Source organism: Panicum virgatum, chromosome 9N (assembly GCF_016808335.1).
Source record: "Panicum virgatum strain AP13 chromosome 9N, P.virgatum_v5, whole genome shotgun sequence".
Taxonomy (NCBI): domain Eukaryota; kingdom Viridiplantae; phylum Streptophyta; class Magnoliopsida; order Poales; family Poaceae; genus Panicum; species Panicum virgatum.
Window position 1 is genome coordinate 81,613,624 of NC_053153.1, and position 25,450 is coordinate 81,639,073.

Below are 25,450 nucleotides of genomic sequence, written 5' to 3' on the forward strand. Positions count from 1 at the left end.
GAATATTTTATTTGTACCTTAAATATTATAGAAAAGTGTTTCGAAACATTATTTTTGAAATATTGATTTTTTTTCAAAAAATATTACATAAAAATGTTTTCAAAGATTTAATTTTTTTCGGAAAAATGTTCCAGAACATTGGATTTTGTATTTTTTATTTTAAAACAAATATTTCTCTTACGGTGCCAACTCAATAGACCTAGAGAGAGCCCCGAGCCAGAGCCCACAAGAAGTAAACAAAACAGGAGATGGAAAGAGAAACAGAGGGCTGGGCGTCCCCGGTTTGGTGTCCGTTTCCAGTGCTCAACACAAAAACCAGTGGGCAGGCACTGGGTCGGTACGTCGTCAAGGAAAGCTCCCATCCAGGCATCCACTCTTCTGCTATAAGTAAGAGTCACCTGCTCTTCCCTCATCCAACCCATCTCATCCGGCAAAAAAGAACAGATCACCAAATCCAACACAGGAGTGGAGTCTCGCCTTGCTCGCAGCAGCAGCAGCATCTCCATGGAATCCAAGATGGAGCGAGTGAGCTCGTCTTTGCAGTCGTGGGTGGAGGACCACAAGCTCTCCACCATCGGTCAGTCTCTCACTCCATCACTTCCCTCTCAATCGCCTTTCATGTACATCTTTCTTCTCCGATGGATCCCCTTCCCTTCCCTTCCCTTGGGAGCCGGATCCGATCATCCAGCAGTCAACCGCCGATTGCCGCTGATAATTTGCTAAAACTAAAAATCCATCGTCTTGCAGGAGGCGTGTGGGCGACGGCGGTGGGCGCGTCGGTGGCGTACAGCCGGCGGAGGGCGCCGCAGCGGGCCACCAGCATGCGCCTCATACACGCCAGGATGCACGCGCAGGCCCTCACCCTCGCCGTCGTCGGAGGCGCCGCCCTCATGCACTACTACAACAGGAGCAACAGCAACAAGAGGAAAGAGGACCTCGACTACGACTTCTACTCGCAGCTGCCGGCGGCCACCGACGCCGACGGCAACGAGAACGAGCGGTGGAGCTGGTAAAATGGTAACCTCACCTCACCTCACCTCCCTCTTGCGGCATTGCTGGGCTGCCTTGGGAGGAGAGGATCGGAGGAGAAAAGAATAAATTAGTGGCAATAATTGAGGCGTGACGTGGAGGGTTTATCCTAACCCATCCAGCTAATTAAGATGGGCCCGTGGTTTCGTCTACTTTACATTATCCATCTCCATCCATCCGGACGGCAGCACGCAGCTAGCTTTGGTGGAGGCGCCCATGGTTTGGTTTGGTTTCTGGTTCCCCAGTGCTGGACACGACGATGCATGCATTCCTCCACCCGGTAGATATTTCTCACAAGAAAAATGAAAGCAACTAGTTCGTGTCTTGCTTGTCATTATCTTTTTTTTTATTTTCTGAACTTTCTTGTCATTATCAAAGCAAGAAGCTTCTAGAGTGCTTTCATGGGCTCCACAGCATATAGCAAGTGACCGCTGCTGCCTCCTCCTCCTGTAATGTGTTCAATGATGACGACGACAATGAATGAGAATGATGTTTCATTTTCCTCAAATATATATATATATTATATATATATATTTGAGAAATTAAGTGTTGTGGTGGCATGTGCTGTGAATCTGTGATTTCTCGGGTTCATTGCCCTTTGCATATGGTCCGTCTGATTCAGAGTTATCCGCCCAGGTTACTAGCAGTAACATCCTTCCTTCACTTGCATCCAGAGGTGAACGTGTGCCTCGTTATTTTCCTTTTGTAGCATTCAGAGTTTTACTTAGCTTTGCTCCAGCAAACAACGTGTGGCTCAATCTTTTCCTTTTGTTTGTTTGGAAATACTAGTACTTTTTTTTTTGAAAGTTTGGAAATTCTAGTACTAGTAACACAATAGCTTGTTGGTTTAAAAAACACACACACAATAGCTTGTTGATTCCAAGTCAAAGTGCACTGTTAGGTTTCTTTTTCACATATCAAGAAAGAAGGCAAAGGGCCATGCAATAGCTTGTTGGTTTAAAAAAAACACACACAATAGCTTGTTGATTCCAAGTCAAAGTGCACTGTTAGGTTTCTTTTTCACATATCAAGAAAGAAGGCAAAGGGCCATGCAAACTGGCCCAGTTCACACAAAGTGGGCCAAATGCCGTTTGGTCATGGCCGTAAGCCCAGCAGGCAGCCCATATAAGGCCTGCTCTCCCTAATCTACCCATGAACTAACAATGTGCATTAATATTGTTCCATTGCAACTACGGGCACAACTCATATGCTACGTATATACTACCTCCGTTTGGAAATGTAAGTCGCCATTGACTTTTTATATGAACTTTGACCATTTGCCTTATTCAAAATTTTTATCTAAACATACACAAATATGAGTTATTCTTAAAGTACATCTATTGATAAAGCAAATCACATCAAAATAAATGATTGTTTCATAATTTTTTTGAATAAAACGAATGGTCAAACTTTGAATTAAAAGTTAATGGCGACTTACACTTCCAAACGGAGGGAGTATATGTCTCCAGCCCTAAGTAGCACAACAACGTACAGTAGCTCAAAAGGAGCCATCCGTGAGATGCGTCCATGGATATCTGCAACAGTAGCATCAATAAAACAAACACAATCCCTCTCTGAAATCCCTGTCAGAAGGGGAAAATCACACACATTAAGACTAAGAGAGACCTTGTTTGTTCTAGCTGGCCTGTTCCCGCGTACGACTAATACGTGGCAACCAACTCATCATTGGATGGACTCGTCTCACAGCCAAGCATCCCCTCTCTTTATGCATGCTTTCCCTTTTGAGGGAAACTGATTGTTAGTTTTTACACTGACATCCATGCATGCTTCAATTATGTGCTTCTAATTCATGTTAACAATTTATTTTTTGACATGGTACATGTAATTAAAAGGTCTTGAAAATAATCATCTTTCTTGATAATCTCTCCATCATATCATATCATATCCTTGACGCGTCCTTGTCATCAAAGAGGGCCCTGCCCTGATGTTGGGTGAGTGGGAGGCTAGTGGTTAGCTTGTTATGGCCGCATATCCTAAGCCGTGCCACCCTCCAAGTCTCCAACATCCATCTTTCTTCAGTTTCCCCCAAAAAAGTCCATTTATATGTTACAAAGTCCCTCTCAAACTTATGGTTCATGATTCTGTTCATTCATTATATGATAATGTAATCATATGTTTATCTGAAGACTCTGAACTTAATTATATATGTCTTGCGAGCTGGAAAGACAGCACTGCCCTTCTTTTATGAAACCTTTTACACATAAGTTTTGTTTATGGCAGAACATTTCACAATTAGATTTCGCATCACCCATGTAGCTTTCCTCTTCAAACTGATGAATTTAGCACTTTGATGTCAGTAATCTTTTAGCCAGCGCGTTGCACTTACTATGCCATAAAGCCTCTACAGTACAGTCCATGATCAGGTTACTTTAGGGACACAGTAGTTGGCTTGGCCAACATTTGACAATTGTACTACCAAAGCTTCCAATGAAAGAGAAATCCAGAAATTAAGCCAATGTCTGCTCTTCCTTTGGGGACAAGACATTCCTTTCATTCTGGTCTGGAATTGAAACATGCTTTGTGTGTCCAACTGCAATAACATTCTGCATCATTGGTTATTCTATTGCTGCTAATTAGTCTGCAGGTACCTCTGCTGTGGGTGCTAATAATCATCCACCTCACAATGGAAGAGAGGGTAGTTTAGTCAAGTAATCATGTACTCAAACAATAAAGCGTCCATGCACCGACTGCATTCATGCCTTATATGAAATTCAGGAGAATTTTAATTCCCCTGATTGTCTCAGTCAGCAACCACCGCATACCAATTCTAGAAAAAGAAATGGCAGCACACCATCCTCTTCCCTTCTCCAAACATTTTTATACCCTCACCCAACTCAAAGCAATGGCGTCCAGCTTGCTGTTAGCATCATTGCACAGCCAAAGGGAGGAGGAGGAAGAAGCGAAGGAAGAGGGAGCATGGATTGCTGCATCTGCAGCCCCATGGCCACCATGTACAGGCTTCCGAGGAACACCATCTGCGCTCCCTGCCATGAAGGTGCCATCAAGGCGATCGGCGGGCGCACCCCCTACGAGCTCTGGAACGGGCACACGCCGTCAATCCACGCAAGAGCGGCAAGAAGCTGCTGATGCTCCGCACTAACCGTGGCGGAGAGTTCGCCGCTTCTTGCCGCTCTTGCGTTCCGCCGCAGACTGGATGTTCTTGATGGCGGTGGCCACGGCGCCCTTGGCAGCACTAAAAACCCACCGTGTTCGCGTTGAGTTTGTTCGTGTGTTCTTGCTCGCCGCCCATCGTGCTCTGCTCGCCGGCGCTCGCCGCCGTCCGGCGACTAACAAGTGGCATCAGAGCCGTAAGAAGGGACCTGCGCCGCAATGACATCGCCGCCACGCCGTGGCCGGACGCCGCCGCGTCGTGGCCAGACGCCGCCGCCGATCAAGGTCGGCACGTCGGGGGGCAGCAACACCCCGTCACGCTCGCCGAAAGGCAAGACGCCGCAGCGCACGCCCTCCTCAAGCCGTTCTCCACCGCGCCGATCTCCACCGCGCCGATCGCACACGCGCGACGCACGTCGCTCGCGCACCCGGGATGCACGCCGTCCGCGGGAAGTCGTCGTCGAGCGCATCATCCGAGATGGTGGGAGCTCCGGCAGCTGGCTGCAATTGACGAAGACGAACTACCATGAGTGGTCGCTTCGCATGCAGCTGAAGATGCAAGCGCGCCACCTGTGGGACACCGTCAAGTTCGCCGACGCCGACTACGCCGACGACCGCAGCACGCTCGACGCGATTTGCAGCGGTGTTCCGGCGGAGATGATCCCGATCCTAGTGGCCAAGCAGTCCGCCAAGGAAGCCTGGGAGGCCATCAAGACTCTCCGCATTGGCGACGACCGTGTACGGAAGGCAACGGCACAGAACCTCCGCACCGAGTACGAGTCCATCGCCCTCCGCGACGGTGAACCCATCGAGGACTTCGCCTTGTGTCTGACCGGCATCGTGCAGCGCCTGGCGATGTTGGGCGACCCGGAGCCTGACGAGAAAGTGGTGGCCAAGTACCTACGCGTCGTTCGCCCACGGTATAAGCAACTGGTCATCTCCATCGAAACCCTGCTTGACATTTCTCAGCTCTCAATCGAGGAGGTCACTGGCCGCCTCAAAGCCACTGACGACGTCGAGCCCGCTCCGGCGCACACCGCGAGCGGCAAACTACTGCTCACTGAGGAGCAGTGGGTGGAGAAGTACAAGAAGAAGGCGTCGGAGCCTAGCCATGGCGGTTCTGGCTCCGGCGGACGAGGAAGGGGCCGCGGCCGAGGCCGCGGACGCGGCTCCGGCGGTCGCACCTCTGCACGCCCGCCGCCGGACGATCCCTGTCCGCGGTGTGGCAAGAAGGGCCACTGGGCCCGCAACTGCCCCAGCAAGAAGAAGGAGGAGCCAGCCCAATAGGCCCATGTGGCCCAAGAAGAGGAGGCCACTCTGATGCTTGCCATCGATGTGGCCCAGGAGGAGGACGTCTCCCCTCCACCGCAGCCGCCGCACTTTGCCGAGTCGCCGCCGTCTTCACCTGCTGCGCTCCCTGAGCTCCATATCCTAGAGAAGAAGGTCCACCCCGAGCTCGACGATGCGGCGGATCGAGACCCAACGCGTTGGATCCTGGACACCGGCGCGTCCAACCACATGTCCGGGTCCCATGCCGCGTTCGCCGACCTCGACACCGGCATCACCGGCGCCGTGCGATTTGGGGATGGCTCCGTCGCCCGTATCGAGGGCACCGGCACGGTGCTCTTCCACTGCAAGAACGGCGAGCACCGGGCGCTCGGGAACGTCTACTTCCTTCCTCGCCTCACCGACAACATCATCTCCGTCGGGCAACTCGACGAAGGCGGGTACCAGGTGCTGGTGGAGGACGGCGTGATGCGGGTGCGAGATGAAGACCGGCGCCTACTCGCCAAGATCCCTCGGAGTCCAGGCTGGCTATACAACCTTGACGTCACCATCGCGCGCCCGGTGTGCCTCGCGGCGCGCACGGACGACGATGCCTGGAGGTGGCACCAGCGGTTCGGCCACATCCACTTCGCCGCGCTGCGCAAGATGGGGCGCGAGGAGCTGGTCTGCGGGCTGCCCACCATCGACCAGGTGCAGCAAGTCTGCGACGCCTGTCTCGTCGGCAAGCAGAGGAGGACGCCCTTCCCTCAGAAGGCGCTCTGGCGTTCCACAGAGCCGCTCCAGCTCCTCCATGGAGACATTTGCGGTCCCATCACTCCGGCGACCCCGAGTGGTAACAAGTACTTCCTCTTGCTTGTCGATGACTACTCACGCTTCATGTGGCTCTCCCTGCTGCCATCCAAAGACGCCGTGGCCACCGCCATCAAGAACATCCAGGCTGCGGCGGAACGCAAGAGCGGCAAGAAGCTGCTGATGCTCTGCACTGACCGTGGCGGAGAGTTCGCCGCCTCCGACTTTGTCAACTACTGCGCCCAACTCGGCATTCGCAGGTAGCTCACGGCGCGGTACACGCCTCAACAGAACGGCATCGTCGAGCGCCGCAACCAAACCGTGGTGGGCACGGCCAGAAGCATGATGAAGGCCAAGTCTCTCCCTGGTGTGTTCTGGGGGGAGGCGGTGTCGACGGCGGTCTACCTCCTGAACAGATCCTCCTGCAAGGCGATCGGCGGGCGCACCCCCTACGAGCTCTTTAACGGGCACACGCCGTCAATCCAGCACCTGAGGACGTTCGGCTGCATCGCCCACACGAAGGTGAACACGCCGCACCAGAAGAAACTTGACGACCGCAGCCGCCGCATGGTGTTCGTCAGCTACAAGCCGGGGTCCAAGGCCTACCGGGTTTATGACCCTTCGACGCGACGTGTCCACATCAGCCGCGACGTCGTCTTCGATGAAGCAGCGGCGTGGGCATGGTCTGCAGCGGATCCCGATGAGCCGAACGACTTCATCATTGAGGAGCTGGACCAGCAGGACCCCTCCGTGATCATCACCTCCAGAACGACTACGGAGGTCTCCCCTGCGTCGAGCTCGGGGTCCCCAGCTCCATCGGGCGCGGCGTCCCCAGGTCCATCGGGCGCGGGCGCGTCCTCAGTTTCGGGCGCGCCCATGGCCATTGGCGACCCCACAACACTCCACCAGCACCCGGCTCCTTGGCACATCCTCAAGTGGAGTTCGCATCTCCACCAGGAGCCGGGATGGAGGACTATCTCGACGCTGATCACGACGACAACGCTCCTCTCCGCTTCCGCCGCATCGACAACGTGCTCGGGGAAGCTGAGACGCCCGAGCTCGCCCACCGTGATCTGGAGGAGCGCCTGCTGCTGGCAAGCGATGCCGAGCCAGCCTCCTTCGAAGAAGCAATGCGCCACGACTACTAGCGCCACGCCATGCTCGACGAGATGACCTCCATCGAGGCCAGCGGCACATGGAGACTGGTTGAGCCGCCGGCACGTACCAGGCCAATTGGCCTCAAGTGGGTGTTCAAGACTAAGAAGGACGCCGCCGACATCGTCACCAAGCACAAGGTCCGCCTCGTCGCAAAGGGCTACATACAGCGGCAGGGCATTGACTTTGATGAGGTTTTTGCCCCTGTCGCGTGCCTGGAATCAGTTCGGCTCCTGCTCGCGCACGCCGCCTGTCAAGGATGGGCCGTCCACCATATGGACGTGAAGTCGGTGTTCCTGAACGGGGTGCTTCAGGGGGAGGTGTACGTCGAGCAGCCTCCCAGATTCGTCCTCCGCGGCCATGAGAACAAGGTGCTCCATCTCGTCAAAGCACTCTACGGACTGCGTCAAGCTCCACGGGCGTGGTATGCCAAACTCGACGAGTCCCTCATCGGGCTCGGGTTTCGGAGGAGCGCCTCAGAACATGCCGTCTACCTGCACGGGACTGGAGCTCGCCGGCTGGTGGTCGGGGTCTATGTCGATGACCTCATCATTGCCGGCGGCAACCAAGTCGACATCGACACCTTCAAGGACCAGATGAAAGCTACATTCAAGATGAGCGACTTGGGACTGCTCCACTACTATCTTGGTCTGGAGGTGTCCCAGACTGAGGCTGGCATCACCATCTGCCAGAGCTCCTATGCAGCCAAGATCCTGGAGACAGCAGGCCTGACGGACTGCAACTCCAGCACGACGCCAATGGAGCCTCGCCTGAAACTCAGCAAGGTGAGTTCGGCCCAAGCTATTGATCCCACCATGTATCGCAGTGTGGTGGGCTCCCTGCGGTACTTGGTGAACACAAGACCCGACTTGGCGTACTCAGTGGGCTTCATCAGCCGGTTCATGGAGAACCCAACCACTGAGCATCTGGCGGTCATGAAGCGGGTGCTGCGCTATGTCGCAGGCACTCTGCACTTTGGCTGCCACTACAAGAGGAAGAAGGGTCCCCAGCTTGTCGGCTGCAGCGACAGCGACATGGCTGGGGACATTGACATGCGCAAGAGCACCTCAGGCATCCTCTTCTTCCTCGGCGACAACACCATCACCTGGCAGTCACAGAAGCAAAAGATTGTGGCGCTGTCTTCATGCGAAGCTGAGTACATTGCAGCATCGACAGGAGCATGCCAGGGGATGTGGCTGGCGCGGCTGCTCGCCGAACTCAAGGGTGAGGAGGCCAACACCGTCACCTTGAAGATCGACAACGAGTCTGCCATCGCACTCAGCAAAAACCCTGTCTTCCATGATCGCAGTAAGCATATCGACATTCGTTATCATTTCATCCGTGAATGCGTTGAGGAGGACAGGGTGAGGCTCCAGTCTATTGGGACAACGGAGCAGCTGGCGGACATTCTTACCAAAGCTCTGGGGCGTGCACACTTTTGTGAGATGCGCTCCAGAATTGGTGTTGTAGATGTACAGCATATACACTAGGATTAGGAGGAGAATTTGTTAGTAATCCTAGCATATCTTGCATTTCTGTTTTGCACATGCATGCACACGAGGACCGGCTTGTGGTTTCCGTGTGTGTAGGAAGTCATGGACGAGAATCGCTCGGCATGAACTCGAGCATGCAAGCCATGGCCGGCCGTTGCGGCGCATGGGGATGGACGTGCGCACTCAGCGCAACCGTGGGCGTCGTGGCTTGCATCTCACTGCCTTGTAATCCAATAAATAGCAATACAATCCCAGAAAACGCTACACCCTTGGCAGCACCAAAAATCCACCGTGTTCGCATTGAGTTTGTTCGTGTGTTCTTGCTCGCCGCCCATCGTGCTCTGCTCGCCGGCGCTCGCCGCCGTCCGGCGACTAACAAAGTCCATCATCGCGTTCCTGAACAAGGACGAGCAGGGAGAAGATGGTGGCCATGGTTCTGCGCCCAAGTCGTCCCGCGGGTCGATGAATCCTGACAGCGCACCCAAGGCAAGAGTTCCTCACATAATTTGTTGGCTTACTGTTTCGATGTTTATTAGTACGGATACCTAGCTTGATCGTATTCGTATACATACTTCCACCGAGAACCTCGACTGATTTCGTAAGGGTTTTGTAAGAATTATATATCTGAAATTTTATGATTCCGCCCTGTTGCTCGTTGCGAGGTGTGTTGGTTCATTAACGTTCGGTTTGCTAGCATGGTTTGGTTCCTGGTTAGCTGTATGTCACAATCGCAGGAGGTTGCTTGTACGCTTCAACAGAAAGGTTTTGCAATGGCGATGCGGATGTTAGAAGATGCTTAACGAGTTTGTTTCAGAAACCGCCGTGTGTACAGGCCAGTGTTATTATGTCATAATAGTTCAAAATTTTCTTTTGGGCTTCAGCAAAAATCTGTCTGCAAAATATTTTTAGGTAGGTGCCTTTTCATTCTCTGTGTTAGGTAGGTGTCTTGTGAATAGCCCTGATCCTTTTGTTCTAAAAAAAAGAAATCTGAATAATAATCAAGACGAGTACTTACTAGACAAGGACCAAACGCTGAACATGTAATAGAAGGAAGGTTTCTGCTTTGATTCATGGTCAATTAGGTAATGGCAGTATTTCATCAACAAATCCCCTGTTTCCTGATGCAATGCAGGGGATGAGAGATGCATGGGAGCAACTGAAGGAGATGAGGAACAGGGAGGAGGAGACCAACCAGAGAGCTGCCTTCCTCCAACAAGGCTTCGCGCTGGCCTGGAAGGAGGGAATCCACACCGACATCCTCGTAAAACCTGGCACTGGGCCCCAATTCCGGCCCACAAAGCCATCCTGGTGAGTAGTGGGCTTATATTCTAGGCCTACTACGTATTGTGAACTAATGGGCCTCCACTATGGTTTAATTTAGGAAATCAGGCCCAACTAATCAATTTCATATTTGACACAGGCCACGCGGTCGGAGGTGTTCCGGCACATGCTGTCCGCCGACGATCAGTGCAAGGCCCCCGCCGGCGACGACATCTCCCTCCCGGAGCTCTCCCACGAGGACCTCTCCCTCTTCCTAGCCTTCCTCTACACCGGCGCCTTCTTCTCCAACGACGGCGGACCAGAGGAGCGGCAGCTGCACGCGCTCCTGGTGGTGGCGGACAAGTACGACGTGCCGTTCCTGCGGCGGGCCTGCGAGGCGCGGGTGGAGCCCCGCAACGTGCTGCGGACGCTGGAGGTGGCGGAGCTCAGCTGCAGCGACGCGCTCAGGGAGCGGGCCATGGAGACGGTGGTGGAGCACGCCGAGCAGGTGGTGTTCTCCGCGTAGTTCCACGACTTCGCCGCCAGATCACCAGGGCGCTGCTACTGGCTAAGACATCGACGACAACTAATGCATGAAACACGATGCATACATATGTATCGCACTACCTTTAAATTTCAGCAACACCCGGCCTGCTACCGTACGTCTTCACCTTATCCTTGCCGCACCAGTAACAAGAAGTGCGATGAAGTTGGCAGAAGTGCGTGACTCATCCACTGCGGTGCGGTGCGTATGAGTCATCCCATATGCTTCCTCTTGCTGCAATAAACAAATTCAGTGACAAATTAAAGATGATCCAGTGTTCAAATAAACTTGCTTCCGCATATGTTATGGGCAGCAGCAGTAGCAATATTACGTACCTTGAGAAGTAGGGGCGGAGCCAGGAATTTATTTTTTATTATTATACGGAGAAGATGTGTGGAGCACCTTTTTGCTCATGTCAATGGAGACCACCCACATGCTGTTCTTGTTGGCATGTCCAAACTCGCTGAGAAGGAAGTGCACTACACTTGGCCTGTCAATGTCGACTTGAGGGTACATGAGGATGTCGTGTGGGAGGCACCCAGGGTACTCGTCATTCCAGAGCTCAGAGGAGGTGACCTTGTAGTCCGCCGGGTTCCACTTCCACCCCATTGTGTCATCGCCGCTCAACTCCAAGGTGTGGCAGGTGATGGTGAAGCTAGCCCCAGGTTTGAGTGCTCCAAAGGCAACGCCATCGTCGCGGGCGACATCGATGAACTTGAGAGCACGGCCGTCGTCGACGACAGACACGCCACGGTACAGAAAGCTGAATGTGCTGCAAATCGCGGTAATAGGGAACTCTTGCAGAGGGAACCTGAGGAAGGAGACGGTAGGGGTGGAAGACAGGTCACAGAAGAGGATGCCCCGGTGGTAGTCGACCCAGCACAGGCAGCGGTCGCAGGGGATGATGGCGTCGGTGCTCCAGCAGTAGAGTTGCCAGGCATCATTGTCGATGCACTTGAAGTCCAAGACATCATTGGGTTGGATATCCACGACGACCTGGTCGGGGTTGTCGTCACGGCACAGGATATCCACACGCGTGGAGTCCCATGTGCCGCCAAGTTGATCGCCGTCGGCTGATGTGCAGGAGGAACGCAGGAAGCAGATGTCAGCGAAGACCTTAGAGTCGCTGATTCTAAAAAGATTCAGATCTGCCACCACGAACTCGTCATCGCCTTTGCCTCGGCACCAGAGGCCCATGGAACGGTCTGCCAGCAGGCGGTGAAAGCGATCGGGTGCTCTAGCCTAAGAGGGGGAGGAGGTGAATTAGGCACTCTAAAATTCTTAATCTATGGCTCCAACTAGTTTGCACAAAACTTAAACTAAAACAAGCTATCTAGATGTGCAACTACGGTTCACCTTAGTGTGAAACCTTCATCCCAAAAGAGTTTTGCAACCTATAGCCAATCCTAGCAAGATACTACACTAAGAAAATAAAAGCACACAAATTGCAATATGAAATGCAGAAGCTTAAAGTGAGGGATGAGAGAAAGCGAACTCTCGACACGAGGATTTATCCTGTGGTTCGGTTTGCCACAAAGGCGCCCCTACGTCCACGTTGTTGAAGCACTCACTAAGAGTATCGCTTCCCGGCAATCAAGTCTCTTCCGTGAACACAATCACGGTCACCTTGATCCCGATCTTCACTAAGGGAGATTGCCCACGAAGGAGGTGTCTCCGTCCCCCGCACAATGTTGTCGACGCCACTCCACACCAAGCCGGAGGATCGTTGACTTGCCGGCGAGCCACTAATGCTCCAAGGAGGCCGGCGCACCGAGATACAAGTTTGGTTCACTCTAGAACCACAACACAAGGATCTAAACCTTACTTGATCACTCACTCAAGAGCTAACCTAGCACTAACACTCACAAAGCTTGTGTTAAGGACTAAGGATTTGAACTCTATGTTCTTGGATGGCTTGGAGGTATTCTTGGGTGTGTGTGTGATGTCTTGGGACTCCAGCAAACTCAAAATAGCCGGGGTGAGGCGTATATATAGGCCACCAACTCAAGAGAGTCGTTGGCCAGTTTTCTGCGTAGGCATCGGAACTTCCGGTGCATAGGGCATCGGTTCTTCCGGTCACTCTGCGCTCTGAAGTAGCCGTTGGCCTCTCTGACACTACTGCAGCAACTTCAGGGACCATCGGATGAACCGATGGTATAGCGTCGGAACTTCCGGTGACATTTGATCTTCATAAAGCCGTTACACTTTGCTGACGTCATTGCACCGACGCATTGCTCCGATGGCCATCGGTTCATCCGGTGCTGAAGGCTTGGCTGCTGCACGCTTGACATCATCTCTGGAATATGGTACATCGATTGCACCGATGCCTTTGAATGGACCGTCGGTTCAACCGGTGCTTCACTTCTTTCTTCACTTGATCTCCAGAGGCGCTCAGTCTTGCACCAAAGCCAGGCCGTTGGATCTTCCGACAACCATCGGATGCACCGATGCTATAGGCATCGGTTCTTCCGGTGCTACTGATTTCAGTAGAACTCGTCCAATTCAGTGTTTTTTTGAGTTCTTTCTTCGTGTTTTGCTTTATATGGTCTTTTTACTTTATCCCTGGGATCTAGAAATGTTCACTTAACACAATCATTAGTCCTATTGATTGTGTTGTCATACGATCACCAAAATCACTCGAAATGGCATAAATGGTGCTATGTTTGTTACAGGTGGGGAGAAGTAGAAGTGGGGGCACGACGGTTACGACGAGGTAGGCGGCCGTCGCGGCGTCTGATCATATCAAAGTGGGGCTCGGTACAAGGGGGAAGTGCTCTGAGCGAGGAGGAGGAAGCTGCCGGGTTCTCGTGGGCGCGGTAGATGAAGAAGTTCTGCACGGTCCTTTCTTCGGGCGTCAGTGTGGAGACGCGGAACAGGACGAGATGGCGGTGGGTCGCCAGGATGCCCAAGGGCTCGCACACATCGGGAGGTGGAAATCCGGGCTCCGGCAGCGGCGCGTAGAGGCGGGAGATGCCCGGGGGCTGGGCGATGTCCAAGGCGATGCTGAAGCGGGCGCCCCAGGAGGTGGTGGCGGACGCCCTGATGGGCGCCTTGGTGTCGTCGGGGAAGGAGTCCTCGTCATCCCTGCGGAACACGAAGGGCTCCAGCATCACCAAGCTGGGGAAGCGCATGGCGGCGGCGGCGAGGGGCTTGCAGGAGCGGCGATCCGGTGGCTTCCTTATTCCTCGGATCCAGAGACCAATAAGGACTTAGGGTTACTAACCGGTGGGGTGTGGGTGGTACGAGAGCGAGAGGCTTCCTACTATATATATGTAAAAGTAACAGAAACGACCCCAAACAAACTCCCTGGGGATAAAAATTCGATCTTTTTCCTTCTCGTTCAGATTGCAATACACAGAGCTTCAACCTTCAATGTATGAGATGGATGTTTCTTGTTTGGGTCTATCACAGTGATGAAAAGGTTCCATCAAATACTCTAGATGATAGTACAACTTGTAGTAGTAGCACTATTCTAGATGATAACTTATTTTTGTAATTCTTTTGAGGGGGCGTTTTCCCCGTCTTTCCTGGTGCGGGGAAAAAAAAGTTACAGCAAATTCTTCATGTAGTACCACTACTAATTCCATGGGAGCAGAAAATTAACTAGGATCGTTGGATCCCTCTTAATTGGGAAGATAAACATGACCAATAATAAGGATAAATATCTCTCATATTCTCTAATATCAACTAATATATATCTGTGAAGCCGATTGTTATACTCTGCATGCACTTATTCATCGTCATGGTTGAGGCATTTACTGATGGCCTGCAACACGGCTTGGCGAAGCATTTGCACATCCACGCTGCTTCCACTTCCACCCTGCTGGCCTGAACCAAGCGCCTGCAGGCGGAAGGCGGCGTCATCGGCGCAAGAGACGGCGGCGTCCAGGACGTTGAGGCCCAGATCCTCCAAGGCCTCTAGCACCGACACCAGCAACCCTGGCCGGCTCCTCTCCATGGACACATTGATCCGGAATCCACTGCCGCCACTGTCCAGCTCCACCCATGAGACGCTCACCTGAATATATACATAAGCTTCCGCATTCATATGGTAGACACAGATGGATCGAGGTCACTTGTTATTTGTTCTCTTAATTCTTTTATGCTAGAAGATAGATGCCTCTGCAAAGTTTGGTTCGATCCATAGCAATATGATGTACGCACCATTGCTGCCATGGCACTGCCAACTGAAGTTGCAGTACTACTGCTACTGCTACTGTTAGCTAGTGCAGCAGCTACTGCTGCTTCTTCAACCTTGTCCTTGAGGTCCTTGATGTATTTCGACGCATCTACCAGGATCGATGTCTTGTTTGCCTGCATTGTTAATTTAGTCATACAAATGATGAACGATGGATGTGGATTAACAGTGCTGATGAACAGTTTAGAATAATGTCCCAGTGGATTTTAATTTAGGTTCATCTGTCGTCAGGTAGGATTAGGAACAAAACATTCTTGACCATGCCAAAATATTTTCACATGTACAATATTGACTGCATTATTATTGGGGCCCTAGCTTATATGGTAATGGTACAAGGAAAATTAGCTCCTAAAGTGTGTACTTATTATGTGGGTTACACTAGCTAGTAGCTAGCTACCTTGTTTTTCTTTTTTCCAAGAGATCGCAAAGCATATATAAATTATCCATAATGAAGATCATGAAAGACTCTCAATGTACACAAAGAGAAAGGAGTTTATATGCCTTTCACTTATCTTTTTTGCCCCAAGAATAAGCCACAAATGGCAAGTAGTAGAAAGCACGATCAATGTACCTCATTTGACTTCGTAACAGAGCGCAGCAGCTGGAATTTCTCTTCTAAGGTTGCTTTCTTCTTTCCTGACATCTCTTCTGCCTCCCTTCTCTCTTCCCTCCAAAACACATACAACATCCCTCGCAGAGTCTACAATGAGGAATTCATCAAAGACCTCTCAAGGTTACATATATATACAAGGACTATAAGTGGCAGAAGATGTATATGCTCTCCCTTTTGTCTCGTTTCTTCAAGACAGTACTACTGTAGTACCAGCGCCGGCTCTATGATTTTGAGTGCCCCCGAGCGAACCAGCCTTTATGGGCTCTTTAGGCTAAATATTGGCATATATATAATTCTTAAAAAATAATGTATATAATCTACTCTATATCTATTACTAAAGTGAGTAAGATTTTCACCTAAATTTTTAATTTGGTACGTTGGTCTTAGTCCATCCCGTATGTGAGTCGAACCAATTCTCTCTATCCACGACTCGATCATATAGATCCCTGCAAATTAACACACGGGCACTAACACGTATCCGATACTTATACCAATTTTGTCCGTAGCAACGCACGAGCATAATTGCCTAGTACAAAATAAAAAGTGCACGCAGCTGCAACAGTACAGCACTAGCACACGGACAGGCTCGCCAAGCCCATCGAATCCTGATTCCTGCAAGGGTGCAGACTGCAGAGTTTGCTTAGCCCGTGTTTGGTTGCAAAATACCAAATTCCAAAAATTTTTTCCGGCACCTGCATGGAGACTTAAATCTAGACGGAATAAAAAACGCATTGCGACTGCTGTCTGTAAATGACGAGACGAATCTAATGAACCTAATTAGGATGTAATCAGACGCTAAATTGCTACAGTAATGCTACAGTAAACAACCTCTAATAACGGATTAATTAGACTCATTAGATTCGTCTCGCGATTTACAGACGAGTTCTGTAATTATTTTTGTGATTAATCTATGTTTAGTACTTCAAATGTAGAAAGATGCCTTTTCAAAAATTTTACAACGCGCAACCAAACGGGGCCTTAGCTTGTCGTGATGGAGACGGACAGTGTCTGCCCTACGGCAGCCGGAGCAACAGGCATGTAGAGACCAGGGCATGTCGGCGACGGCGAGAGCTTCCTCCTCCTCGTCGCTCGTATGCTCAATCGCCAATTAGAGGCTCGGAGCAGCGCGACGTATCGCTATCTGCTGATCAGCGATTAGCACATTTGGCTACCTGGGGATTCTTAGACATTGGGCCCCCTTCCATGCTGGGCCCCCGGCGGTCGCCTCCGCCGCATGGTGCCTGAGCCGACCCTGTGTAGTACTCGGTGCTGATCGATAATTGGGGTGCACATGATATACAGTGAGTGTTGGAGTATCCTAAGACAAAGGGGCAGTACTCTAGCTAGTTTATTTTTCTTGTATTTTTGTTCGTTTTGTTTTGTACATTTTCTTGTGATGCTGGGTGCAGAACTGCTGGATTTTCACCGGCCTCATCACTACTTAATCCTATGATCGTTTACAACTTACATCATCGATCTGGTAAAGTTCTCCACCAATTGCTTGGATAATGATTTCATGATCGAAGCTACGACATGGCAAATGGTATAGGGTGATTATGTTTACTTTCATATTAGTTATACTCCAATTCACAACTAGCAGGATGGAGCCTCGATTGAATTACTGAAACTATATGTTGAACCTCTTGATCCTTTAAGTTCCTTCTTTTGTTTGCAAAATGACGTCGATGGATGATACTATTACTAGCTAGATGGCATGCATGGATCCAAGGAAAGAACAAATTATATGCATGACATTTTATTTATGGTGGTCGTTTCCTTTCTTTTTCCGTGGGGGTTCCAACACGGTTTCATTTACAATCATCCAATGCAAAGCTACACATATAATATTGAGCTTTCAATCTGGACAGGGGGTATGTTTCAGTCGCCCAAAGAGGCTAATAATTAATAACAGAATAATCATATATATCCACACCAAATTAAACATGCATGTACATATTGAATTGTCTTAATTAGTATCAAAGAACGAAGAAAAAGAAACTGAAGGCATCCTTTATATGCATGCCTTGGACGATTACCATCACTACTAGTAATAAGTGTTCAATATCGATGTATGTAAGGACAACAAGAGTACACAGCAAGAGACTGGCATTCTTTGTGTGTGTGTGTGTGTGTGTGTGTGTGTGTGTGTGTGTGTGTGTGTGTGTGTGTGTGTGTGTGTGTGTGTGTGTGTGTGTGATGATTAAGCAGAGAAGACTGCATATATGCTACTAGAAAACAATGGGATGCTTGCGTGTTGACGCAAACGCGTCTTGCATGTGGGTATCTATCTATAATATATGATATGCACGCACGCTCGTATCCATCGTCGATCGATCACAATTATTTATGTATGGGAAGGCAAGCAATGCAAAGGTTCAAAGAGCGTGCACGATGGCAAGACGATGGAGATTCATCCCATCACGTCACATTGAAAGAGAACAAAGATTGGTTTGTTCTTGTTCGTTTTGGCTGCTAGACAATTCATATTTCAAGTATACATACAGAACAAGTTCTCGTGGTGTGTGAGCTGTGCATGCCTCCAAACTGCCTCTCACGGGCCGGGACATCATCCCTTGGATATAGGAATTTCTCGTAGAGACATATGCATGCATGTCTGATGTGTCCATTATACAGTATTACTTATTTATAACATTGAAATACACATGTAGCGCAAATGCATCATCGATGCCGTCTAGCCAGATTGCTACTTTGTGACGTTTTCTCAAATTAACTTTGCAGTTCCATGCTAATATACGAAAGCTGCCGAACAGATGGTGTTCTGAGATTGAGGGTCACCTTGATTTTCGATTTCAATCTTCGTTATTAGTAACAGAACAAAGCGGGTGTTTGGTCTAGTGGTATGATTCTCGCTTCGGGTGCGACACGCATTTATTTTTTGCCTTTATTTTTTTATAAAAAAAATCAGAATTTGGCTAGGTCCCCTTAATTTTTCGGCAAGACTGGCAAACCTTTGGAAACACGTTCGTGCTGACCAACCGAGCCATAACTGTGTACCAGGTACAATTCTGCAAGAAAAGGAAGCAAAATTGCCATACATTCTCTCTACTCAACAAGCAGCCCACCAGAATCTCAGTTTTCGTAATACAGTACTCCGATTCCTAGATTGCATACATTCTACTTGTTACAACTAAAGTTACCACGCAATCTATCTACCCTCCAGATTGGCATTTCACTTGATCGCGCCAGGTGCTTTATCTAATCAATCAGCAGCACAGACAGCAAAATCGCTGCATATCATTTTTAACCCAACTGCCATTTCTTCAGAACCAGTTCGAGTAGTCAAAGTCTCGGAGCTTCCTGAAATGCTTCTCCACATCCTGTCTCGACTTTGCCCACTCCTCTCTCTCGATGACAGTGGTTGCATCGTCCCCTTTAGTCTGTTATAGTGATGATATCATTAGCCCAAATTACCTTAGGAGCCCAATTTAACAAAACAAAATGCTACATATCAGAAGTGAGCATGCTACCTTGTCGATTATCCTGAAAGACTCCCCTCCATCACGTATGAGTAGCAGATCATTTCGCCTATCTCTTTTCTTTCCTTCAGGAACACTAACCTGTCATAGAAGCGTGGATATTAGTGATCAAATTAGACAGAAAGTAGGTTTTTTGTATTTTAGTACTTGGTGCCATGTGGATTTTTCTCAGAGAGCATATAACCGATTGAGAATTACTCCAAAATTCTTCAGAACACAAGTCATGGAACGAAATATGTGAAAACAAATATTTAGAAGAAACTATGTTTGAATATCTTACCACAACTTTTGCTCTTGTGATTGACCTTGTTTTCGAGTCGATAACATAAATCTCCTCAAAATCAAGGAAAAAATCCGGGTCATCAGAGCGCCTGTTTCTATAGTGCTTGGTTAAGAACACCTGCAGTATAGAAAAAAGGCATAAGGCATAATTTGAACATGAAAATGACAGGGCCATAAGTGCACATGCTGAATGTATCACAATATGGAGAGGGTTAATCCACATATAATTTACATAAGCAATAGGACAATGCGGAATCACTTGTTATGTGTCAGTAACAGTCATGTTTCACATTCTAGGGTGGAATTGAGTTAAAACTGACCTGATAGAAGGTCATTAATTAATGGTAAGCAAAGCAGGATGACACAAGACATGGCTGAGCATGTCTGATTCAGCTGATTAGGGCAATCTGGCATGGACGATATGCGTTTTTAACTCACAGGCCACCACCCACAGCTACCATCACTCCATCAGCAAGCGCATTTCCTCACCAAACAACTACTACGTTCTCCTACTTGAATTTCATGGCGAGAAGCTAGGAGAAAACAAATTAATCTTTATTAATTATGAATAGTGATTTTCAAAGCACATTCAACAAGTTCATCTTGGCTTGTGGCAGAAAGAAGCTTATAGGGTGGCGGAAAAAAAATTAAGAAAAGAGAAAATTTAAAATTCTGAGCATACCTTCATAATCTCCCTCTCAGTCTTGTACATGGGATCACGCAAATGCTCAACCGGTGGCTCACTCACGTGGAAACGGCCAAAGTTTTTCTTGGTGCACCTTACATACTAGCAAATTTTAACGAGGAAAACAACAATTACACCTCAAGGCCTGTTCAGATTCGGCAGAAATAGGAAATAACTGAAACTTGAATGGGCACCTTCTGCGGCATGGGGGCAAGAACCCTCGGAATGGAGTAGATGTCAGTATCAGGCGGTGTGACATACATCTGTTGGACAGAAGGTCGTAATTCAGTAGAGTGAGCATGCCACAATGCTAAGCACGTGTCTGATAAAATGTCACACTAACAAAAAAAACAAGGCATTGTTTACAGCTAAGCCTGACGAGATGGCGCAAGCAGGTAGCTAATGACTAGCAAGCTGTAGGAAATGAGAGGATACTGTAGGTGATACCTCTCTGAAGTCGAAGACGTCGTCGTCGGGGTCGGGCACCTTCCGGATAAAGAAGTCGCAGTGGAGCAAGCTGATCTTGTGGAACTCGTCCTCGTTAACGGCGTAGTCGACGACGGTGTCGGAGGCGGATTCCTGCGTGGAGACGAAGCTCTCGGCGGCGACCATGGCGATGTCCCCCTCCTCGGGCCCTCCCTGCGCGAGCGAAGCGGGCCTGGCGGTGACGGGGGCGAGGAGGCGGTCGTAGTCGACGTCGTAGTCCTGCTCGTTGTCGACGTCGTCGTCCTCGCCGACGCCGTCGGCGTCGTCGGGGTCGAAGTCGTCGTCCATGTCGTCGTCGCCGTAGGCCGCCGCGACATTGCGGCGGCGGCCGGGCAGGGGGGAGAGGGGCGCGGCCGGGCTGGCGCGGAGGGAGAGGGAGGAGAGGGGAGGGGGCAACGCGCTGGTGGGGCGGTGGCGGTGGCGGTGGCGGTGCGGATAGGGGCAGGAGACGGAGACGACGAAGGGAGCGGTGGCGGCCGCCATTTCCTTTCCGGCTGCGGCTAGGCCTCGCCGATTTGGGTTCAGCTGGCACCAATCCTAACAGAGGATCTCGGCCCAGGAGGATAGAGCCCATCCCAAGAAACAGCATGCCCCAGGCCCAGTAAGGCACGAGGCGAATTCCCGCCGCTGCAATCCCATCGCGGCCGTCTGTTAAGAGGAGCAGAATCAACCATTGTAGCTGACGACACCATTGATCTCACTCTGACGCTGCCTTTTAATTAACGGCTAACAAAACTCATGCATTGTTATAATCGACATGGAACGCAGACAATACAAATGTTAGTGCACATATATACACACAGATAGAAGATATATATGCCATAGACAAGGTGCTTCTATAATTCAACAATGGCGGCTTCACTGAAGAATCTCTCTCCGGCCACCGCCGTCGTCCTCCTCCTTGTCGTCATGGCCGCCGGTATGTTCCAGCGCATGCATGCATGAGATATATGTATTGGCCAGCTAACAACCAAGCAATTTGTTCCATATATATATATATATATATATATATATATATATATATATATATATATATATATATATATATATATATATATATTGGCAGCAACACATACAAGTGATTATAAGAATTGTGGTAATGACGCTCTTGAGGGGATCAGCTTGCATGATGTTGCTATCTATTGTAAAGTAAACCCCGTTTGTTGTTTTGATTTTTATTGCACGGGTGGATAGGGGGAGGTGGCAGTGGCGGTGCGGATAGGGGCTGCAGGAGACGGAGACGACAAGCATGGAGCGGTGCTGGTGGGGGCCCGTGGCCGCCATTTCCTTTCCTGCGATGCTCCGTCCGGCCTCCGGCTGCCGTTTTCGCGCGCTTTTTTTATATTTAAAAAAAAATAAAAATTTCAAAAATATATGTCCATTTTGAATTATTTCAAAAATACCCCCGATCGCTCTCCCATAGGGCGACAGGACCTTAGTGTAATTTTTTCTTCTTCAAATTTGCAACGAGGTCCCTGGAAAAAAAAGGGGGGCCTGTCGCCCCTGCAACGGGCGACAGGGGCCTGTCGCCCCCCCCCCTCGGGCGACCAGTGGGCGGGCCTGCCCACGGGCGCGGCAGGGGCCTGTCGCCCCCTCCGCGGGCGACAGGGGGGGCCTGTCGCCCCCCCCCTCGGGCGACCGGGGTAAGCCCCCCTATATAAGATCCAACCCTCCCCTTCCTTCCTCATTTGAGTCCGAAAATTCCACCAAAAATCCAGAAAAAAAAAAGAGAGGAGTGAGGAGAAGGAAAACGGCGAAGCCCTGTCGGATTCAGCACTTGTAATCTGCAGGTTAGTACATTTAGTTTATATATTGTTATATTTAAGTACTACGTACTTAAGTAAGAGTAATTTAAGTAGGGGAGAGTAATTTAATATAATTAGTGGTATAGTAAAACCATTTAAGTAAGAGTTTAATGATACTTTAGTTTGTAGTTACGTAGTAGTAAATTAGTTTAGAAAATTAGTATTACGCATTTATTATTACAATTGTAGTACTATTAGAGACGTGCTTATAAATTAATTATGATTTAGAATAGAATTTGGCATATGCAGTATAGAATTTGAGTGTCATCACGTATTTATGAATACTTATACGTTGTGGTTGAATTTCATACTTAGTTTTTACGGATTATTGAATAAGGTAGTGAAGTAAAGAGTATAACTCGATAAGTATTATGTGATATACAGATATATCGAGCAAGATGCAGTTTCAAGTATTTTATGGTGAATACAATGTTATGTATGGACCAAATAGAGTAGATCTTTCTGCCTTTAAGTGCACATCTACCGCCATAGATAAACCTCTGGAAAGGAATTTTGGTTCCATATGTAAGTGGCTGCAGTGTGGGTTCCGTGTTGATCTGTTGACACATGTGATCACTGTCCAGTCTCTTGTTAATTGGGAGTTAGAAAGTGAATTATGGGAATTGATGATGATACACAGCACTGATGACTGGCAGAAGTACATACAAGCAGCTCTAGAGCGTGGGTGGCCTCTGGCCATTCTTGTTCAAATCCGGGAGAAGACACAAAATGAAATCCAACATTGTGCAGATCAAGGAACTTCGAGTATTCGAAGAGAGACCAATTATGTTGAGCAAGATGAGTCAGAAGAGACAGAGAACCAAAACATGGGACCACAGGGCCTTGCTGATGAGGGAGAGAGGATACATAGCATTGTGGACGAGATGGAGGCAGAAGACCAAACTGCAATAGAGATGGAAGAATATGAGGGCTCATCCGATGACGAGCAGTACTCATTGCCAAAAGAGTGGAAGGAGCATGGTTTTGGCAGTCATGTCGCAGAAGAGGTACGAAATCAGGAGTGGGAGTACAGAGGGAATGAGGTAGTGCAAGGTGCAACATATCCAAACATTGAAGTGGTAAAAGATGCTGTGAGACTATGGGCAATATCATTGAAATGAGAATTTAGAGTCGTAAAGTCCGGCAGTAAAGAATATGAGGTGAAGTGTGTGAATGCTGGATGTCCATGGCGAGTACATGCATTCAAGGGAAAATGGAAGTCAAATTGGAAATGTTCCATTGTGACAGAGCACACTTGTTTGCTGTCAGAAGTTCTTTCCTCGCATCGCAATATATCATGCGACTTTGTTGCAAAGCAAATGTATGGGTTTATTATGAACAATCTAAATTATGAGCAAAAAATGATTGTTCGACACATTGAGCAGACTTACCAGTACAGCATCAGTTATTTGAAGGCATGGCGGGCTAAATAAAGGGTGTTCGAGATGCGGTTCGGCACATACGAGGCATCATATGATAACATACCTCGTATGTTATCCTAGGTTGTTCCTAGAAATCCTGGAAGCTTTTATGACACATACCTCGTACCAGCCGTGACTAGGGGACAAAGAATTATGCAACGAGCCTTCTTTTGCATAGGTGCTTGTGTTAGAGCATTTCAGTTTTGTCTTCCGGTGATCTGCATTGATGGCACATTTCTGATTGGAAGGTATAAAGGTCAGATACTCACCGCAATCGGTGTAGATTGCAACAACCAAATAGTTCCGCTCGCATTCGCATTTGTTGAGAATGAGAACATAGACAGTTGGTATTGGTTCCTTGAACGAGTGAAGGTTCATGTTGTTGCTGCACGTCCAGATGTGTGCCTTATTAGTGATAGGCATGCAGGTCTGCTGCAATCAATAATGAAATTGCAACGTGGAACTGCGACAACGCCTCCATTGTGGCCCGATGTCCAAAACAGGTGGTGCATTAGGCATATGGGTGCAAACTTCTATGACCACTTCAAGAACAAGGATCTTAAGAACCTGTTTAAGAGGTTGTGCACCCAAAATCAACAGAGAAAATTCAATGCATTATGGCAGATGCTTGATCAGTTGACTGCAGAGCTAGTGAAGGTAAATGCATCAGGAGTAGGCACGAGTCAGGCTGCAGAGGCTAGGAATTCAATTGAGAAGCCATTTTCACACTGGATTCGAGGTGCACCTAAGGAGAAATGGTCTTTCCTTTATGATACCAATGGAATACGGTATGATATTCAGACAACGAACCATGCAGAGTGTTTCAATATGGTTATGCGTTCTTGTCGTGCCTTTCCTCTTGTGGGAATAGTTGAGTTCATCATGTATGGGTGCATGAAGTATTTTAGAGAGCGTTACACGGCTGCAAGCATAAACATCAGCAACCCCCAAATTCAGTTTTGCAAAAGAGTGACACAATATATGCAAGAGAAGATTGAAAAGGCCAAACTGCACCGCGTCATATCGACAGGTACAATGGAGCATATATTTGAGGTTCTATGCAAGGATAGAAGTGGTCGTGGTATCCGTAGAGATAGGGTGGTACAGGAGAGTTTGATTACAGTAGATGACAAAGCCTTCTGCTCCTGCATGAAGCCTAAGTTATTGCTTTTGCCATGCTCCCATCTCATTGCGGCATGTGCAGAGTCTGGGTTGCAGCCAGGAGTATTTGTTTCACCTTACTTCAGCAAGGAAGCAGCTGTATCCACCTGGGGACATGAGATATACGGGATTGGAATTGTGGGGCCTTTCACTCAGGATAATGAGAATAAGATGTTTATTCCTGATCCAGCCACTAAGAAAGGCAAAGGCCGCCGTCAGACACGTCGTATTCGGAATGGTATGGACGAGTCGGAAGCAAGCAAGGCACAAAAGCGTTGCAGCCAATGTGGAGCATTGGGTCACAACTACAAGAAGTGTCCTCAGAATGCACTTCACGATGCTGCTGACGTCGGTCCTTCCGGAAATCCCAGAGATGGAGCACCTCCTACGTTCAGACGAGCATCGGCGAGAATTGCTCGTGGAAGGCATTCGGTGTCATGATCCACAATTGTATTTCATTATTTGTAATATGTAGTAATGAAATATTGCAGGTATGTAATGAACTATTATTGTACATATGTGTCCAGTTTGTATGAAATATATATTTACCTATGTGTTCTCATATATTTTTAAATGCAGGTATGGAGATGGACTCCTTGCTAGACCCAGTTAT

General features: G+C 49.0%; 3 protein-coding genes and 1 pseudogene across 3 annotated transcripts; 2 read left to right on the forward strand and 2 right to left on the reverse strand.

Moving 5' to 3' along the window:
• The first annotated feature begins 262 nt into the window (after positions 1 to 262).
• Positions 263 to 1,537, forward strand: LOC120691266. The gene is made up of 2 exons (XM_039974304.1): positions 263 to 577; positions 748 to 1,537. The coding sequence occupies exons 1-2, from the start codon at positions 505 to 507 to the stop codon at positions 1,011 to 1,013; spliced, it is 339 nt and encodes a 112-aa protein (XP_039830238.1). The 5' UTR covers positions 263 to 504; the 3' UTR covers positions 1,014 to 1,537.
• Positions 1,538 to 3,415: 1,878 nt separating this feature from the next.
• LOC120692338 lies at positions 3,416 to 10,939 on the forward strand (annotated as a pseudogene).
• A 3,226-nt stretch (positions 10,940 to 14,165) lies between these two features.
• Positions 14,166 to 15,625, reverse strand: LOC120687694 (transcription factor bHLH61-like). The gene is made up of 3 exons (XM_039969720.1): positions 15,459 to 15,625; positions 14,854 to 15,003; positions 14,166 to 14,707 (listed from the first exon to the last, which is right to left on the reverse strand). Exons 1-3 carry the CDS (start codon positions 15,573 to 15,575, stop codon positions 14,420 to 14,422), a joined length of 555 nt encoding a protein of 184 aa, XP_039825654.1. The 5' UTR covers positions 15,576 to 15,625; the 3' UTR covers positions 14,166 to 14,419.
• A 2,845-nt stretch (positions 15,626 to 18,470) lies between these two features.
• Positions 18,471 to 20,995, reverse strand: LOC120692351 (PLASTID TRANSCRIPTIONALLY ACTIVE protein 6, chloroplastic-like). The gene is made up of 6 exons (XM_039975622.1): positions 20,412 to 20,995; positions 20,159 to 20,227; positions 19,962 to 20,066; positions 19,278 to 19,397; positions 18,989 to 19,078; positions 18,471 to 18,898 (listed from the first exon to the last, which is right to left on the reverse strand). Exons 1-6 carry the CDS (start codon positions 20,931 to 20,933, stop codon positions 18,782 to 18,784), a joined length of 1,023 nt encoding a protein of 340 aa, XP_039831556.1. The 5' UTR covers positions 20,934 to 20,995; the 3' UTR covers positions 18,471 to 18,781.
• Between the last annotated feature and the right edge of the window lie 4,455 nt (positions 20,996 to 25,450).

Coding starts and splice junctions, on each gene's coding strand:
- LOC120691266 (XM_039974304.1), top strand. CDS start 505: ATGGAATCCAAGATGGAGCGAGTGAGCTCGTCTTTGCAGTCGTGGGTG. Junction 578..747: donor CCACAAGCTCTCCACCATCG/GTCAGTCTCTCA, acceptor ATCGTCTTGCAG/GAGGCGTGTGGGCGACGGCG.
- LOC120687694 (XM_039969720.1), bottom strand. CDS start 15,575: ATGTTGTATGTGTTTTGGAGGGAAGAGAGAAGGGAGGCAGAAGAGATG. Junction 15,004..15,458: donor CTGTTACGAAGTCAAATGAG/GTACATTGATCG, acceptor TTAACAATGCAG/GCAAACAAGACATCGATCCT. Junction 14,708..14,853: donor GCAGTGCCATGGCAGCAATG/GTGCGTACATCA, acceptor GTATATATTCAG/GTGAGCGTCTCATGGGTGGA.
- LOC120692351 (XM_039975622.1), bottom strand. CDS start 20,933: ATGGCGGCCGCCACCGCTCCCTTCGTCGTCTCCGTCTCCTGCCCCTAT. Junction 20,228..20,411: donor ACGTCTTCGACTTCAGAGAG/GTATCACCTACA, acceptor TCTGTCCAACAG/ATGTATGTCACACCGCCTGA. Junction 18,899..18,988: donor CTTTCAGGATAATCGACAAG/GTAGCATGCTCA, acceptor TCACTATAACAG/ACTAAAGGGGACGATGCAAC.